We start from the raw sequence: 19,723 nt of genomic DNA, 5'->3' as shown, positions 1-19,723 counted from the left end.
CAAAATCCACAGGATCATGTAGTGTACGCTCAGAAAAACTTAGAAATGGTTTCATATGTAACAGATAAGAAAGAAAAAAGTACATGCCACTAAACAATACTTATTGTAATTTAACACCCATTTGTGATTATAATAAAAGTATATGCAACATTGAAGAAATTTAGTCCCTTGATGCCATTATTTACTAAGCTTTAATGATATAACCTCTGAAAGCAGTAACTATATCACCTATAAATAAAGTGCTTGTGCTTCTTTAGGCATATTGTGGATGATACCAAGCCTCTCTACACAATATTTCCAAATGTTACTATAAATGCAATAGGAAAAAACTCTGGTAATTAATTTATTAATGTTTTCCTTCATAACAATCCTTACACTCACAATTTTCTTTTTTTTTTTTTTTGAGACGGAGTTTCACTCCTGTTACCCAGGCTGGAGTGCAATGGCGCGATCTCGGCTTATCGCAACCTCCGCCTCCTGGGTTCAGGCAATTCTCCTGCCTCAGCCTCCTGAGTAGCTGGGATTACAGGCACACACCACCATGCCCAGCTAATTTTTTGTATTTTTAGTAGAGACGGGGTTTCACCATGTTGACCAGGATGGTCTCAATCTCTTGACCTCGTGATCCACCCGCCTCGGCCTCCCAAAGTGCTGGGATTACAGGATTGAGCCACCGCGCCCGGCCTTACACTCACAATTTTCTAACAAAGGCAACAGCAGTAAATTCTTCAAGACTTAATAGTAGCGAATGTCTTTCCTCCAGCATTAGGAGGAAAAGACTGTCCAATCTTTTTTCTACCACTCCCTATTCATACCTGTGCTCCACTTACAGTCCCTACCCACATATCATGCCTTTGTTAGTATGGCTCCTCTGCTGCATATACATACACACATCTGTATTAGTCCATTCTCACGCTGCTATAAAAAACTGCCCAAGACTAGGAAATTTATAAAAGAAAGAAGTTTTAATTGACTCAGTTCCACAGGGCCTGGAGGCCTCAGGAAACTTACAATCATGGCAGAAGGGGTAACAAATATGTCCTTCTTCACATAGAGGCAGGAGAGAGAAATGAGTGCTGAGCAAATGAGGAAGCCCCTTATAAAACCATCAGATCTTGTGAGAATTCAGTGTCATGAGAACAGTATAGCAGAAACTGCCCCCATGATTCAATTACCTCCACCTGGCCCCATCCTTAACACATGGGGATTATTACAGTTCAAGGTGAGATCTGGGTGGGGACACAGAGCCAAACCATATTACACATCTAAGACCGCCTTCCCACCCCTCTTCATCTATTGAAAGGCTCCTCCTCTAAGACCAAATTAAAATGTTCCATTCTTCATGAAGACCTCCTCCAGTGGCTCTAGCCCGCTAACTATGAGTAGCACTTCAGACCACATAGCAACACTTACATTTCTAAAGCATTTTATGTTTTACAAAGCACTTTCAATAAAATTATTTAACATACACTTATTTTCCCAAAAAGTTAATTCACTTACTAAAGTAAATGAATATAAATTTGATATTAATTTGCTTTTTAAAAAAAAATTTTGAGAGACATGGTCTTGCTCCATTGCACTGGCATGATCATAGCTCACTGCAACCTTGAACTTCTGGGCTCAAGGGATTTTCCCACCTTGGCCTCCCAAGTAGCTAGGACTATAGGCATATGCCACTATGCCCAGCTAATTATTTTATTTTTATTTTTTGTAGAGACAAGATCTTGCTATATTGCCCAGGCTGGTCTCAAACTCCTGGCCTCAATCAGTCCTCCTGCCTTGGCCTCCAAAAATGCTAGGATTATAGGGGTGAGCCACCATGCCTGGCCTCAAGTTTGGCATTACTTGTTCTCACTTTATTGATAAGGAACCAATGGTTGAGAGCAGCTACAGGACTGTCCAAGTCCTGCAAAAGACAAAATTTAAAGCTAGCTCTTACAAATACAAGACCAATACTTTCTGTAACTACACCAAGTATATCTCCCATTCAATTCTGCGCTAATTCTTGTATTTTTGTCTCCTTGTCTCAAATTAGTTCAGGAACCAAAGGGTAGATTTGCTTATATGCTCTACAGCACCCAGAATATTTCTGGGAATGTAGAAGTTACTAATATAACAGATTCTTTTTTTTTTTTTTTTTTTTTTTTTTTGAGACAGAGGCTCACTTTGTCACCCAGGCTGGAGTACAGCAGCGCAATCTTGGCTCACTGCAACCTCCGCCTCCCGGGTTCAGGCACACACCACCATACCCGGCTAATTTTTGTATTTTTGTAGAGACAGGGTTTCAACATGTTGGTCAGGTTGTTCTTGAACTCCCGACCTCAGATGATCTGCCCGCCTCAGCCTCCCAAAGTGCTGGGATTACAGGCATGAGTGACCACGCCCAGCCTAATATAACAGACTCTATCTACCTCATTTGTCCTACCTTCTCCAAGTCCTGAAGCCAGCAGACAGAAGCACAGAAAGCATGAAAAGAGGGGACAGATGTAGCATGCTGTTAACATATCAGGGGGAAAAAATGGTGATAAAAACAAATCATATCCTAAGACAAAAGTGGTAAAAATGTCAATTCATACTTTGCTCCATTCATTATTTCACATATAGAAATTATAAGAAATTCCAAGACTATGGAAATGTGAGTATGGGTAAAAAAAAAAAAAAGGCATTAGAATTCATGGTATAGTGGAGGGAACTTAAGACCTTGGATGTTTGATGTTTCAGGAGTCTCTGAAGCTTTTGAGGAAGGGGCTGAAGGTCTTTGGTCTCTAGAACAAGGGGTGACACAGTACAGGTTCATATAGTAAATATTTTAGGCTTTGTGAACCATACAGTCTGTCACAACTATTCAACTCTACTACTGTATCCCAAAAGTCAGCCATAAACAATGAATTAAAAAATGGACATGGCTGTGTCCCAATGAAACTTTATTTACAATAATAGGCTGTAGTTTCCCAACTCAAGATCTACTTGGCCCAACCACTATTAAAAGCTTATCATATTTGTCAAATTTACTTTTTACTTCCAGTCCTATCTACTGCCCAACTCAACCAGAGGAAGTTATCGCCCCATAAAAGGCATTTGTGGTCATCACTGTGACTTGGAGGCACTAGTGGCAGAGGGTCAGAGATGTTAACGTTCTCCAAGGCAAAGAGCAAGCCTGCACAATAAAGCCATCTTGTTCTCAGCAATTTTCCCCAAAATACCACTGGCACATATCCCATCCCAACCCCACAAAGCTGCTTATGTTCCTAAGCTTAAGTTGTCCCAAGTACAAAATAAACTAAGAGGTTCAAGGTGACAATGAGCATCACTAGTTATTTCATTAGGCAGGTATACATGTGTGCATATACATACAAACACACATATACACACACATGCAAACACAGGCTCTCAAATTTGAGAAAAAAGAAAAATGTTCTCTCTTCTCCACTGCACTGCCTTTTATTTTGAAAACATAACCACTACTGCCAGCAGAGGCATCATTCAATGAAATGTGCTTTGTTGCCAACAAAGCATATAAAGGTTTGAAGGAACAACTGAGCTGTTTTCCACTGGCTAAACACAGCAAGAAATGGTGGGCATTTACTTCACTATCATCGGCTTGTTCAATTCTTCCCCCTTCTCATTTCTCTTTGGTTTACTTCTCTTGGCCTGCAAACAAAGGGTGGCACCACTTAGTTCCTCCATTTTTAGATCACAGGAAATTTGGCACCGAACAAATCAATAGTCTCTCATAACTTCTACAGCATATCTCTTAATTCAACTTCACTTTGGAACAGACTGAACAGACACAGCCCTACTGCAGCTGTTGGATAGGAAGCATTAAAAGATAAAAACTTGGTTTAAAGTCACTGTGGTTAATAAATGACTAAAGTCTGATTCTGCCAGTTTAAGGACAACCTCAACAGTATGCAACTGAACTAGCACAAGGAAGGAAGCAAAGGGAACAGTTCCATGGACTACAATAGGGCAGGATGAGATAATTCCCTACACTGAGGTAAAGAACAGCTGGCAATCAAGCTAAATAAGTTAGATAGTACACTCATTTACCAGATAGAAATGTCACAGTGTTTAGCTACTTTACTCCCAATTACATTTCTAATTTATTGTGGCTTTAAATTTAATGAGCTATATAGTTAACAGCTTATTCACTTTATAAATATTTACTGGGCCCCTACTCTGGAACAGGTAGAATTCTTTTAATAAGTACTAAGGATACAACATTCAACAAGATATAAAAGGTCCCTGTTATCCTTCTATATCTTATTTTCTAAAGTGTAAGCATATTAGAAGGGGACAGGAAAAGAAAGACAACAAGTTAAAATACAAGTGCCATGATAAAAGACAAATGGAAGAATGTGATAGGGAGTGACCAAGTGGCTACTCAGAATGGGTGAGGAAAAGTCTTCCTAGGAACACATCCAAGCTGAGACCTGGGTGACAAAAAGTGGTTAGACAACTGAAAATCTGGAGAAAGTCCATTCCAGGCAAAGGGAAGAACCTTGGGCAGGACCAAACCATGTTTTGTGGAAATAAAATAAAACAAGAGAAGAAGGGAAGTGATAGGTCAGAGAGGTGGACTGAAGCTATGATCACAGAGACTACAATAAGCCATAGTTATGCATATGGATTTAATTGTATCTGTGATAGAGAATCCATAGAGTTTGTACACAACAGTGAGACATGAATTCCTGACTTACATTTTTAAAAGATCAGTTAGGCCCTGAGGAGAAGAATAGACTGTAAGGGTATAAAAATGTATACAGGGAGGCTAGATATAAGACAACCAAAGTAATTTATGTATGAGATAACCAGAGAAAAGGATCGCAGCAGTGAAAACAGAAACGGGAAAAAAGATTTACAATACACTAAAAAGGGAAAATTAGCTCAATTTGGACTTGGTATAATGGGTTACCCGGAAAACAGAGCCTGAGGCCAAAACTTACTGGCTAAATCTTTGTTGAGTGGATAGGATCCCAGGGAATCAAGAGGGAGGGAAAAACAGAAGTAAGGCAGGACGAAAGAAGAATACATACAAGGCCTGTGTTAAGCTGGCAACAGCTCCAGAAATAAACACAGATGATTGTTGATCTGGACAGCAAAAGGAAAGGAACAAGCAAAGATTAAATAGGAGTAGACATAGAGACAAGGAAAAGCACGATAGCATGGCGGTGCAGAAGATGAGAGAGCAGTGTATTTAGGAAGAGCATGGTCACCTATGCTGAATGATGAGAAGCACATAAATGAGAATAGAGAAGTGATGACTAGATCTGACAACGTGGAGGTCATTGATAGCCTTTACAAAAGCAGTTTCAATGGATTCATGGGTACAGAAATCTGACTGGATGGTTCATCAAGAAATGGAGTTTGTAGTCCAGGGGTGGCAGAGAAATGGCACAGCTTTTGGGGAGAAGCTTTTTAAATGGATGTTATCAGGATATGTTTGCATGCCAGTGAGAAGAAACTGAGAGAAAAGGAGAAATAGAAGATATAAAAATGAGAGGACAATTTTAGAACAACATTCCTGAGAAGGCACAAAGGGAAGTGGTCTAGAGTACAAGTGGAGTGGTAGGCCTTTTATAAGAGCAGGGCACTTCATTATAATGGAGCGATGACAGATAGTATGGGTACAAATACAGTAAGGTTGGAAGATGTGCTGGTAAGAAAATAAAGTCATTCTACACAGATTGTATCTATTTTTGTCCACACAACATGGGGCAAACCACTGTTATTAAATATACTGATGCGGGTAATCTGCAGAATGTGGATCACACAGCAAGATCATCCTCAAATTTACATTGGTAGGTATACTTTTCTAGACAATAAACAAAATGCATGGTAAATTCTAATTTATATCCCTGCTTCATACACATACACACTGATTCTAACAGAAAAATTAGGCCAGTTAGCTAGACAGTCTAATATCACCATCTAGTGGCTGAAACTTTAAAAGCCAACATTTCAAAGTTGAGACCAACACAGTGACTCTTAAGAAGGTATAACCCAGTTTGTATTAATTCTAGAAAAAGACATTTGAATAAAACGACTTACAAAAATAATTACTACTAGAGGAAATATGCCAATAATATATAAAATCCTAAAATATTATATCTAAAGTACATTCACTTGGTGCTTGTTGTGTGCTAGGTGGCATGCTCTTTCACATGGATTTTGCTCTTTAATCTTCCAAAATTCTATGAGATATGTATCACTATTTGACCTATGAGGTAGAAATTGACAAAGAATGACTGCCCAAAGTTTGTGTAAATAGAAATGATAAAGTTGGGATTTGAATGGAAGTAATCTGACTTCAAAATCTACACTCTTAACCACTATACTCACTAAACTGTCTCTATTAAGCATCAAAATTACTTGGGGGTTGGGTAGAAGAGTAAACCAGATTTTTGTTAAAAAGAATCATGAATACTTTAAGGTAAAACTTCTGAATTTAAAAACCACTCAAGGTTGAGCATGGTGGCTCACACCTGTAATCCCAACACTTTGGGAGGCTGAGGTGGGCCCTGAGCTCAGGAGTTCAAGACCAGCCCAGACATCGCAAAACCTCATCTCTACTAAAAATACAAAACATTAGCCAGGTGTGGTGGCACACACCTGCAGTCCCAGCTACTCGGGAGGCTGAGGCACAAGGATCACTTGAACCTGAGAGGCAGAGGTTGTAGTGTGCCAAGATTGTGCCACTGCACTCCAGCCGCCTGAGCAATGAAGTGAGACTCCGTCTCAAAAAAAAAAAAAAAAAAAAAAAGACTGCTGATTTCTGCTACTATCCTACAACTGGTGCACAAGAGTTACTAAAGAAGGCTGAGAAGACTGACAGGGTGATAAAATAATCAAGACCCCAAAATACATATCAGATTCGACATTTTACTGAAATCTAAATTATCTTTTCTATCAATTACCTTATAAAATAACAGCAAATTCAGAACACAAATACATCATGAGCATAAAGATATACGAAACAAATATAGAATTATTTTACATTAGACAAGCACTCAACTTTGTTTTTTTAATCAAATTTACTGGTATGTAATTTATATACCAAAAAATGTACCCACTTTAAGCATATTTTTTGATGAGTTTTAAGAAACGTATACACTCATGTAAATACAACCACAACCATCACAATAAAGAACATTTTTGTCACTCTAAAAAGTTCTCTGTGCCCCTTTCTCAGGAAACCTACCCCAACTGATGGCCCCAGACAACTATTGATTTTTTTTGTCACTATAGATTAATTTGTCTTTAGACAGAGTTACAAAATTGGAATCAGACGGTATGTACTCTTCCTGACTTCTTTCTCTTAGCATAAAGCTTTCGAGATGACAATCATTTCTTTTTATTGTTCAATAGAATACTATTGTATGGATATACCGCAATTTATTCATTCATTCACCTGCTGATGGGCATTACATTGTCCCAGTTCATGGACACGATGAATAAAGCTGCTAGAAACATTGTTGGAACAGTCTTTGTGTGGATATATGTTTCATTTCTTCTGAGTCAGTATCTAGGAATAAAACTGTAAGACTGTACAGGAAAGTGTATATTTAACTTTATGTGAAGCAGGCCAGGCACAGTGGCTCACGCCTTTAATCCCAGCACTTTGGGAGGACGAGGCAGGAAGATCACGGGAGGTCAGAAGTTCAAGACAAGGCTGGCCTACGTGATAAAACCCCATCTCTACTAAAAATACAAAAATTAGCTGAGTGTGGTGGTATATGCCTTTAATTCCAACTACACGGGGGCTGAGGCAGGAGAATTGCTGGTACCCAGAAGATGAAGGTTGCAGTGAACAGAGATCATGCCTCTGCAGCCCAGCCTGGGCATCTCAAAAATAAAAAATAATGAAATGAAATGAAATAACTATTTGAAACAGCCAGTTTGCCAAGGAGATAAAGCTATTTTATATTTTCATGAGCAATGTAAAAAGTTACACTTATTCTACTTCTTTGCCAATACTTGATATTGTCAATCATTATTTCAAAAATGTTAGCGTTCTAGTAGCTATGTAATAGTATCTCATTGTGGTTTTAATTTGAAATTTCTTGATAACTAATAATGTTGAGCAGCTTTTTGTTTGCTCCTTGGCAATTCATATATCTTCTTTTGTGAAGCATCCACTCCAACTTTTTACACATTCTTTAAATGAAGAGTTTGTTTTCTCCCTACTGAGTTATAAGAGTTCTTCTATATCCCGGAAACAAGTCCTATGTCAGATACAAGCACTGGAAATATTTTCTCCCAGTATGTGGCCTGACTTCTCATGTTCTCAATTACACCTTTTAAAAACCAGAAGTTTTCATTTGTATCAACTGACCACATTCATGTAAGTCATTTCTATATCACATATTATTTTCATTGATCCACGTATGTCTATCTTTACACTAGTGCTATAAAGGTATAACATTCAAAAATGCAGTAAGGGGTGAAATTAGCAATGTAAGTTCCCTATGTTTTATTACATAAAATTATTTTGGCTAGTCCAGAGTCTTTGCTTTTCCATATAAATTTTAGAATAAGCCTGTCAATTATCTCAAAAGGAAGCTTGCTGGGATTTTGATTGGAATTGCATTGAGTTTACAGATCAATTTTGGGAGAACTGATATGTCAACAAAATACAGTCTTACAAAATATAAGCATTGATTCAGACTGATACAGATCCATGGTTTGTATCTGTATCCCCACCCAAATCTCATGTCCAATTGTAATCCCCAATGTTAAAGGTAGGGCCTGATAGGAGGTAACTGGATCGCGGGGGCAGATTTCCCTCTTGGTACGGTTCTCATGACAGTGAGTTATTGCAAGATCTGGTTGCTTAAAAGTGTGTAGCACTCCCACCACCTTTTCTCTCTTTTCCTCCTGCTCCAGCCATGTGAAGCCTGGCTCCCCACTTTGCCTTCTGCCATGATTATAGCTTTCCTGAGACCTCTCCAGAAGCTGAGCAGATTCCAGCATTATGCTTCCTATATAGCCCGCAGAACCGTGAGCCAATTAAACCTCTTTTCTTTATAAATTACCCTGTCTCAAGTATTTGTTTTTAGCAGTGCAAGACAAACTAACACAAACACAGTGTATATTTACTGATTTATTTAGGTCTTTTAAAATATCAGCAACATATTGTAGTTTTCAACATACAGTTCTTTGTTTTGTTTTGTTTTTTGAGGCAAGAGTCTTACTCTGTCACCCAGGCAGGAGTGCAGTGGTTGTAGCAATCTCAGATCACTACAACCTCCACCTCCTGGGTTCAAGCGATTCTCTTGAGTCGGCCTCCTGAATAGCTGGGATTGCAGGTGCACAACACCATGCCTGGCTAGTTTTTGTATTTTTAGTAGAGATGGGGTTTCATTGTGTTGGTCAGGCTGATCTCAATCTCCTGACCTCATGATCTGCCTGCCGTGGCCTCCCAAAGTGCTGGGATTACAGGAGTGAGCCACCATGCCTGGCCCAACATTTAGTTCTTATACATGTTTTGCTGAATTTTTTTCCAAATAGTTTTAGAATTGGTAATAATACTACAAATGGTGCTTTTTTGAAAAAAGAATTCTGTTTCCAATTGTTTTATTTTACCTCCATTATTGGCTTACAAGCCTTTTATTATTTTTTAATGGTTCCCCTAGGGTCTAGGTTGGAATAACAACCCATTTGTATACAGCATAACAGCCTAATAGCTATATAATTCCATTTATCCCTTCATGCTTTCTATTACAATTGTTATATATTTTACTGCTATATAACTTTGCAAAATGTTGATGTTATTTAATGTCAATTATCTTTTTGAAGAATTAAATTTTTTTTTTAGATCAGTCTTCATACTTACCCACATGTTATGTTTACTACTTCTAGAACCCTTTCATTATTTACTTAGATACAAATTTCTATCTGGTATGATTTTCCTTCCACCTAGAGAATTTCTTTTAATATTTCTTGAAGTGCAGGGCTACTGGTAATAGGTTATCCTAGCTTTTGTTTGTCTGACAAAGTCATTTTGCCTTCATTTCTGAAAGGTATTTTTGTGGTACAAAGAATTCTATGTTGGCAATTTTACTTCCCTTCAAAACTTTAATGATGTCATTCCATTATCTTGCATAGACCTCCAGCTGACCTCAGCCGCTACACTCTGAAATCCATGGCCACATTCTCAGCAAGAACAAATATCTCACAGCTTTTCTCCACATTAACTGAAAGTAGCAGAAATAAGAACAGCTCATTTCTGAGGGGCATGGGACTCCAATGAGGAACAACTCTGACTTGAAGACCTTTCAAGGTATTGTACAAATTTCTTTAAATTACATGACAGCCTAAGACATTTCCATCCAACCTCCCCTCCCACTTCCCTCCACTGGGGGTTAGACAAGCAAGCATAGCTCTCCCACACTCAGTTCCCGCCCCATGTTCTCTCATACAGTGAGTCTCCTAATGAAATCTTTGCATGTTTAATTCAGTCTTGGCATATGTTTCTAGAAGGACCCAGACTAGTAAAACTGTTCAGTTTTTTATTTCAGATAAAAAACTCACCTTGGCCTCAAACCCCTGGACTCAAGCAATCCTCCTGCCTTGGCCTCTCAAAGTACAGGGATTACAGAAAGAAGCTACCACACCCATCAAGAGTTTTTTAAAACTGAAACTGAAATCATACTAGATATACTATCTATCTATCTGTCTATCTATCTATCTATCTGATAGGGTTTTGCTCTATTGCCCAGGTGGAGTACAGTGGCCCAACCTTAGCTCACTGCATCCTCAAACTCCTTGGCTCAAGCAATCCTCCCACCTTGGCCTCCCAAAGTTCTGGGATTACTAGTATGAGCTACTGTACCCAGCCAGTTGTACTGTTCTTTAATAGATTTGAAATTTTTTCTAAATAAAAAAAAGGCCTTTTCCACCAGATTACAAAGATACCATTCTATATTTTCTTCTATTAACTACATAGTTTTACCTTTCACAAATTTTTAATCCCTCTAGGGTCCATCTTTGTACATGGTATTAGATACAGATCCAGTTTTGTTTTCCTCTATGTAATAATTCAGTTTTCTCAACAGAATCTACTAAAAAATGTGTCTTTTCCCCACTGACTACTGAAAAATGATTTTTGGTCCCTCTTAAAAATCTAAGCAGAAAACGGATAAAAGGAATTAAAAAGTAAGAAAAAAAGAAAAGGAAAAAAGAGAAAAGAAACAGGTGCATATAGGAACAGTAAGACAACTTAGGTAAGGAAGGGCTAAAAATAAATGAAGCTATTATCAAATTCCTGCAAACCAAGTCATATTTACTGAAGTACATAAGAAGTAAATGGCAAAGAATAACTAAATACCTATTTTGTTATGTATGTGCCCTCAAAGCTATTCAGGAAATGCCTAATTTACCTGGTACATAATGTCATATGCAGAAAGTGGTAAGACCACCTTTTACTGACCAATCACTTTGGGAACAACAAAAATGATGGCAAAGCAGACATAATTAGCATCCTGAAAACTATTTTACAAACTTTCATTGCATCCTGAAAACTATTTTACAGACTTTCATTTCTCAGGTGACTTTGAAACACTTTATTTCTTTGACTGATTTAGCACCTTGAATATATTTTAAAAACATGAATTTATCAAATTTGGAATCTTCATCCCATTACTGACAGTGAGCTAGAAAATGCAAGCTGTTCTCCATTTTAAAAAACTCTAAATACATACCTTTTATTTTCAGCCAAACTGGCTCCTTCGTCCTTCAGCTGTTTACTTTTCTCAGCACAGCCTTCAAGAATTTCTTTCCTACGTTTAATGGCATGAAGCCAGTTCCCTTCATCCTTGTCGACTACATCCTTTTCATCAGCAGCTTCAGCTTCAAACTGCTGGGAAGTGACCTTTGAGACCTTCTCGCCAATTTTCCTCTTCCACCCAAAGGAAGCCATTCTGGAAAATTACAAAGAAACGGCTTTAATATTCAAACTCAGTCTCTTATAGAAGTACTCCAACCAATAGGTAAAGAATAAATAATTGGATTAGATTATCACCATTTTTCTAATTAGTGGCTCTATGCAATAGTAATCAATGACCACTAACATCACTAAGAAAGAAAAATGAACATCACACATCTCCCGATGGAAGTGGCATGCCACCCATGAAGTAAGTACTCCTACAAAACTTAACTCTGAATCAGATCAGGCCCCTACCATTTTATACGAATTATGGGATAAAGTGAAGCATGCTCAGTAACACATCAGAGATGCACATAGGAAAAAACAAAAACTAAAGAAAAATAAAGCTGGTTTCTTCAAAAAATAAACTGCCAGGAGAAAAAGAAGAGAAAGGGAGGTAACCCCTAGATTACGAGACACTAATACTAACCGGCCATGTGCAGTGGCTCACGCCTGTAATCCTAGCACTTTGGGAGGCTAATGCGGGTGGATCACGAGGTCAAGAGACCGAGGACCATCCTAGCCAACAGGGTGAAACCCTGTCTCTACTAAAAATACAAAAAAAATTAGCCGGGCGTAACTGTGCGTGTCTACAGTCCCAGCTACTTGGGAGGCTGAGGCAGAATTGCTTGAAACCAGAAAACGGAAGTTGCAGTGAGCTGGGATAGCGCCACCGCACTCCGGCCTACCGCAGTCCGGCCTGGCAACAGAGCGAGACTATGTCTCAAAAAAAAAAAAAAAAAAAAAAAAAAAAAGAGACATACCAACATAATATGTGAAACTTATTTCACTCCTGATTCAAAAAAGCCAATGAGAGGAAAACCTGGGTTTTTTTTGTTGTTGTTGTTGTTTTGTTTTTTGAGACGAAGTTTCACTCTCGTTGCCCAAGCTAGAGTGCAATGGGGGGAATCTCAGCTCACTGCAACCTCCGCCTCCCAGGTTCAAGTGATTTTCCTGCCTCAGCTTCCCAAGTAGCTGGGATTACAGGCACACACCACCACGCCTGGCTAATTTTTGTATTTTTAGTGGAGACGGGGTTTCACCATGATAGCCAGGCTGATCTTGAACTCCTGACCTCAGATGATCCGCCCGCCTTGGCCTCCCAAAGCACTGGGATTACAGGAGTGAGCCACCCACCTGGCCAGAAGGAAACATTTATGAAATAGGAGGAATGAGAACACTGATTTGCTATTTGATGATATTAAAAAATTACTGCTTTTTTAAATTTTTTTTTATTTTTGAGATGGAGTTTCAAAAGCAAGCTAGTAAATACAAGAAAAAAAGAGAGAGATGGAGTTTCAATCTTATTTCTCTGGCTAGAGTACAATGGTACAACCTCAGCTCACCGCAACCTCTACCTCCTGGGTTCAGGCGATTCTTCCAAGTAGCTGGGATTACAGGCACACGCCACCACATCTGGCCAATTTTTTGTATCTTTAGTGGAGATGGGGTTTCACTATGATAGCCAGGCTGATCTTGAACTCCTGACCTCAGATGATCCGCCCGCCTTGGCCTCCCAAAGCACTGGGATTACAGGAGTGAGCCACCCACCTGGCCAGAAGGAAACATGTATGAAATAGGAGGAATGAGAACACTGATTTGATATTTGATGATATTAAAAAATTATTGCTTTTTTAAAATTTTTTTATTTTTGAGATGGAGTTTCAAAAGCAAGCTAGTAAATACAAGAAAAAAAAGAGAGAGATGGAGTTTCAATCTTATTTCTCTGGCTAGAGTACAATGGTACAACCTCAGCTCACTGCAACCTCTACCTCCTGGGTTCAAGCGATTCTTCCAAGCAGCTGGGATTACAGGCACATGCCACCACGCCTGACTAATTTTTTGTATTTTTAGTAGAAAAGGGGTTTCACTTTGTTAGCCAGGCTGGTCTCAAACTCCTGACCTCAGGTGATCTGCCAACCTCAGCCTCCCAAATTGCTGGGATTACAGGCATGAGCCATTGCTCCCAGCCAATTGATGCTATTATTTCTTTGGTGTGATAATGGTATTGTAGTTATGTTTATAAAAAGAACCCTTAGCTTTTAGGAATACAAACTGAAATATTTCATATGAAATTATATGACATCTAGGAATTGTTTCAAAGTAATCAGTGGTTGGGAGTTCAGTGGAAGGGAAAATATAGGTGAAGTTAGATTGCTTTTAATTGATAACTAATGAAGTTGAGTGATGAGTATATAGTGTTCATCGTACTTTTCTCTTTCCTTTCATATGTGTTAAAATTTTCCATAATAAAAAGGTTTTAAAAGATTCAAACTTGGTAAATGACTTAACTCACAAAATTGTTGGGTCAATTTAAAAATAATAGATGTTGAACTGCTCTGTAAATCTGCAATGATATACAAATGTAAGAAATAAAGAGAGGATAATTGATAAAACAAAGTTAAAGGAAATCCTGAAATAATTCAACAAATATTTATTAAGAGAAGAGATTAACTGAGGGATCCAAAAATTTACTAGTATAGACAGTCTTCAAGATACTGGGAAATACCAGGAATTGTATATAAATTGTATAAAAAGGAGATTTTGATCAAATGATCAACTAGAGAAACAGAGAAAAAAGCAATGAACCAAAAAAAGAAAAGAAAAGAAATGAGCCAGAGGGCTTTATGAAACTACCAAAGAATGGGTGCTGTGGTAGTATGGAAGGAAGAGAAATGAAATCGTGAATAAGTTCGAGCAGGTATCAAAGTCTTCGTTACTGAAGCACATGGTTGAAGTGATATGTAAGTACAGGCCTACCTCAGAGTTGTTGCACAGTCAGTTCCAGACCACTGCAATAAAGCGAATAATGTCAAAAAGTGGGTCATAGAATGTTTTGGTTTCCCTATGTGTATAAAATTTATGTTTATATTATACTATAGTCTATTAAGTGTTGTAGCATCATATCTTTAAAAATGTACATGCCTTGCCAGGTGCGGTGGCTCATGCCTGTAGTCCCAGCACTTTGGGAGGTCGAGGTGGGCAGATCACAAGGTCAGGAGTTCGAAACTAGCCTGACCAACATGTGAAACTCATTTTAATATATCTCTACTAAAAATACACAATTTAGCTGGATGCGGTGGTGCGTACCTGTAATCCCACTACTCAGGAGGCTGAGGCAGTAGAATCGCTTGAACCCAGGAGGCAGAAGTTGCAGTGAGCCGAGATCACACTACTGCACTCCAGTCTCAAAAAAAACAAACAAAAAAAATTTACATGCCTTAATTTAAAAATTTTATTGCTGTGCTCGCTTCGGCAGCACATATACTAAAATTGGAACAATACAGAGAAGATTAGCATGGCCCCTGTGCAAGGATGACACGCAAATTCGTGAAGCGCTCCATTAAAAAAAAAGTATATATTTTATTGCTAAGAAATGCCAACAATCATCTGAACCTTCGGTGAGTCCTAATTTTTTACTGATGGAGAATTTTTCCTCAATGTTGATGGCTGCTGACTGATCAGGGTGGTGGTTACTGAAGGCTAGGGTGGCTGTGACAATTTCTTAAAACAAGACAACAATTGCCAGGCATGTTGGCTCACAGCTGTAATCCTAGCACTTTAGGAGGCCGAGGCAGGTGGAAAGCTTGAACCCAGGAGTTCGAGACCAGCAAAACCTCATCTCTACAAAATTTTTTTTTAAAAACTAGCCAGGCATGATGGTACACATCTGTATGTAATCCCACCTACTCTGGAGACTGAGGCAGGAAGATCACCTGAGCCCAGGAGGTTGAAGCTGCAGTGAGCCACGGTCATGCAATGGACTCCACCCTGGCACCCTGGGAGACAGGGTAAGACACTGTCTCAAAAAAATAAAAAGACAACAATGAAGTAATGAAGTTTGCTGCATCAACCGACTCTTCCTTTCACAAAAAACATTTCCTATAGCCTGCAATCCTATTTGGTAGTATTTTACCCACAGTAGAACTTCTTTCAAAATTGGAGTTGATACTGTCAAACCCTGCCACTGCTTTATCAACTAAGTTTATGTAATGTACTCTAAATCCTTTGTTGTCATTTCAACAATGTTAACAGCATCTTCACCAGGAGTAGACTGCATCTCAAAAAACCACTTTCTTTGCTCATCTCTAAGAATAAGTCTTCATCATTTTAAATTTTATCATGAGATTGCAGGAAGTCAGTCACATCTTCAGGCTCCACTTCTAATTTGAGCTCTCTTGCTATTTCCACCACATCGGCAGTTATTTCCTCCACTGAAGTCTTGAACCCCTCAAAGTTATCTATGAAGGTTGGAATCAACTTCTTCCAAATTCCTGTTAATGTTGACATTTTGACCACCTCCCATTAATCACAAATATTCTTAACAGTTATCTAGAATTAGAATCCTTTCCAGAAAGTTTTCAATTGGCTTTGCCCAAATGAATCCAAAAAATCACTATCTATGGCAGCCATAGCCTTACAAAATGTATTTCTTAAATAGTAAGACTTGAAAGTCAAACTTACTCCTTGAGTCATGGGCTGCAGAATAGACACTGTGTTAACAAGCATGAAAACAACATAAATCTCCTTGTACATCTCCATCAGAACTCTCTGATGCACTAATATTATGAAAGGAATCTTTTCTTCAGGAGCAGGTCTCAACAGCGGGCTTAAAATATTCAGTAAAACATGCTGTAAACAGGTCTGCCATCATCCAGGCTTTGCTGTTCCATTTATAGAACACAAGCAAAGTACATTTAGCATAACTCTCAAGGGCAATAGAATTTTAAGAATGGTAAATAGACACTGACTTCTATTTAAAGTTCCAGTTACATTAGCCCTCACAAAGGAGTCACCCTGTCTTCTCATGCCTTAAAACCAGGCATTGACTTCTCTGCACCTATGAAAGTCCCAGAGAGGATCTTATTCCAATAGAAAGCTGTTTCATCTACACTGAAAATCTTGTTTAGTATAGCCAACTTCATCAATTATCTTAGCTAGATCTTTTCTGGATAACAACAGCATTTGTTGCTTTACTTTGCACTTTCATGTTATCAAAATGGCTTCTTAAACCTCACAAATGAAACTCTAATAGTTTCGAACTTTGCTTTGGCAGTTTCTTCACCTCTCTCAGCATTCACAGAACTGAAGAGAGTTAGAGCCTTGCCCTAAGTTAGGCTCCTGCTTAAGGGAATATTGTGGCTGGATTGCCCTATCTAAACCACTCAAAGCTTCTCCGTATCAGCAATAAAGCTGTTTTGCTTTCTTAACATTTATGTGTTTACTGAAGTAGCACTTTCAATTTCATTGAAGAACTTTTCCTTTTCATTCACCACTTGGCTAACTGGTGCAAAAGGCCTAGCTTTCAGCCTATATTGCCTTTCAACATGTCTTCCTAAAATCATTTCTAGGCCAGACACGGTGGCTCATGCCTGTAATCCCAGCACTTTGGGAGGCTGAGGCGCACAGATCGCAAGGTCAAGAGATTGAGACCACCCTGGTCAACATGGTGAAACTCCGTCTCTACTAAAACTACAAAAATTAGCTGGGCGTGGTGGCGCACATCTGTAATCCCAGCTACTCAGGAGGCTGAGGCAGGAGAATCACTTGAACCCAGGAGATGGAGGTTGCAGTGAGCCAAGATCACATCACTGCACTCCAGCCTGGAAACAGAGTGAGACTCCATCTAAAAAAACAAACAAACAAACAAATCATTTCTAGCTTTTAATTTAAAATGAGAGATGTATAACTCTTCCTTTCACTTGAACACTTAGAGGGCACTGTAGCATTAACTGGCCTAATTTCAATATTGTTGTGTCTCAGGAAATGGGGAAACCCAAGGAGAAGAAGAGCGACGGGATTAGCCAGTTGGTGGTGCAGCACTCAAAATACAAATTTATTACGTTCACCATCTCATATGGGCATGGTTCATGGCACCCCAAAATGATTGTTAACTGTTAACACCAAAAATTATCGATTACAGATCACCATAACAGATATAGTAATAATAAAAAAGTTTGAAATATTTTTTTTTCTTTTTCCCACTGTCCTCCTGAAATATTTCAAGAATTACCAAAGCGTAGCACAGAGACATTAAATACACACATGCTACTGGACAAATGGCACTGAAAGACTTACTTGACACAGGGTTACCGTGCACTTGCAATGTGCAAAAACCCAGTATCTATGAAGCGCAATAAAGTGAAGCACAATAAAATGATTACTGTAATAACCAGAAGGAAGGTGAGAAAAAAAGTGAGGGTGGCTGTGAGGTCATTCACATGAAAGACCCATGATAATGGCAGAATTTGGAGAGGTAAGAAAATTGTGAGTCATATGTCTGAGTTCTTAATGAATATGAGAAAGTGCCAATAAATCACAGCAATCAAGAAACATATAGGCTGATATTAGGTGAACCACATGCTTTCCACAGGAACTGAGATTTTTTTTGTAAACCTGGAGGAGTAATGGATTATAAACTATGCTTGGGAACAAGGACAATGCAAACTCTCTCCCCAGGACAATCATAACAGAGGAGAACAAGTTTTCCATGTTTGGAGGTGACTATAAGTATCGTAGGGGAAGATGGCTGAAAACGGAAGTGTGGATACTATGGAACAGAAGTTAGAAGGCACACAGTGAGGACAACCTGAGAGGATATAGATCATCAGGAAGGACTCACAAGATATCAGTATAAGACAAGATAAAAGTCTTGTATTTATAATTATCCCTAATAGTAACAAGAATGATGACTACATTTTCTGGCTTCAAGATTTCAAATGAAACTTTATTTCTTTATTCATAATCTGAGGCCCCAGGCACTGTGAGGACCCTACTAATATGAAAGGAAACCCAGTGTATTTGCTGGAGGTAAATTATAATAAAATCATTGATCAAGGGAAAAAAAGTAGAAAAAAAAAACCATTGATCAGATCTGTATATTATATGAGGAGCTGTGATAGGGTGGGGAGGAAAGGAGAAAGTAAGAAACAGATTCACACATTTTTAAAAATTAGTAAGTCATTCAGACTCCAATTACCCTCCCCATCTTTCAACTCAAACCACTGTTATAAATGCTGGGAACAAGTATAGGTTAAGTCCCAAGATGGTGGCTCTCAACCATATGTTCTCAACCAATGTGTGTTCTCAACACACATTGTTGCCTCAGGTGTTTGAGCCATTCTCTTCCACAGAACCCTTGAGATCTTCTAGAGATCAGAGGCTGCATAGGACAGGACAGAATGAGGTTATGAGGGTGTGGGAGGCCTGATGGCACTAGAAATTCAACAAGTTTAACCTGAAAGAGGGGGACAAAAATACATTCCACTCAGACAAAAAGAAAAGAGTTAATATTGAGTGAAACATACAGGCAAGTTCAGGGACGGAGGGAAAGAAAAATGAGGAATTTCATGTCCCAAGCTTCCCATTTCTCCAGAAAACAGGGGCTAGTCATCTGCTCAAAGTAAAAGGAAAATAACAGATCCTCTGAGTTCTTGAGAAAAATGGGAAAGATCTAAATTAGTCAATGCGGAGATAAGAAAAAGCAACAAGAGATAAATAGAAATACCAAACAGTAGTATTAAGGGCCCACTAGGGTGTAAAAGCATGAATCTGTTATCAAGGCCATTAGCAAAGTTTTGTATTTTTTTCAAAAGTGTCTGGAAACCACAAGAGTACAGTCAATGTCAAGACACGGTAAGTGCTACAAGAGTAAACAAAGGATCCCACGGCATCAGAGAAGGGACACTTGAGACTTCCTGGAGGACTTAAGCGTTGAAGAATAAAACCTAGCTAGGCTTTAAAAGGTGTGTGAATCCTAGAACATACACAAAACACTTTTTGCAAGGGAAAATTTAA

General features: G+C 38.7%; 1 protein-coding gene and 1 non-coding gene across 5 annotated transcripts in view; one reads left to right on the top strand and one right to left on the bottom strand.

The window, feature by feature from the left end:
* TTC33 (tetratricopeptide repeat domain 33) overlaps nt 1-19,723 on the bottom strand; it is a 28,991-nt gene that overhangs the window by 8,129 nt on the left and 1,139 nt on the right. For 3 of the 4 annotated variants that reach the window (XM_032278876.1, XM_032278879.1, XM_032278878.1), the window contains exons 2-3: nt 11,703-11,921; nt 2,426-2,437 (exon numbers count right to left, since the gene is read on the bottom strand). In XM_032278876.1, the coding sequence (XP_032134767.1) occupies nt 2,426-2,437; nt 11,703-11,920 (230 nt within the window). In that variant the 5' untranslated portion in view covers nt 11,921. The remainder of the gene's footprint in view (nt 1-2,425; nt 2,438-11,702; nt 11,922-19,723) is intronic. The other variant, XM_032278877.1, reaches the window with a different exon arrangement.
* LOC116552470 lies at nt 15,170-15,276 on the top strand. The gene has a single exon (XR_004269400.1). It is a non-coding gene; the product is annotated as a U6 spliceosomal RNA (small nuclear RNA).

Source organism: Sapajus apella, unplaced genomic scaffold (assembly GCF_009761245.1).
Source record: "Sapajus apella isolate SASKATOON/1434 unplaced genomic scaffold, GSC_monkey_1.0 scaffold11, whole genome shotgun sequence".
NCBI classification, from domain to species: Eukaryota; Metazoa; Chordata; class Mammalia; order Primates; family Cebidae; genus Sapajus; species Sapajus apella.
The sequence above is the reverse complement of the archived record's forward strand: the minus strand, read 5'-3'. Positions and strand labels throughout refer to the sequence as shown.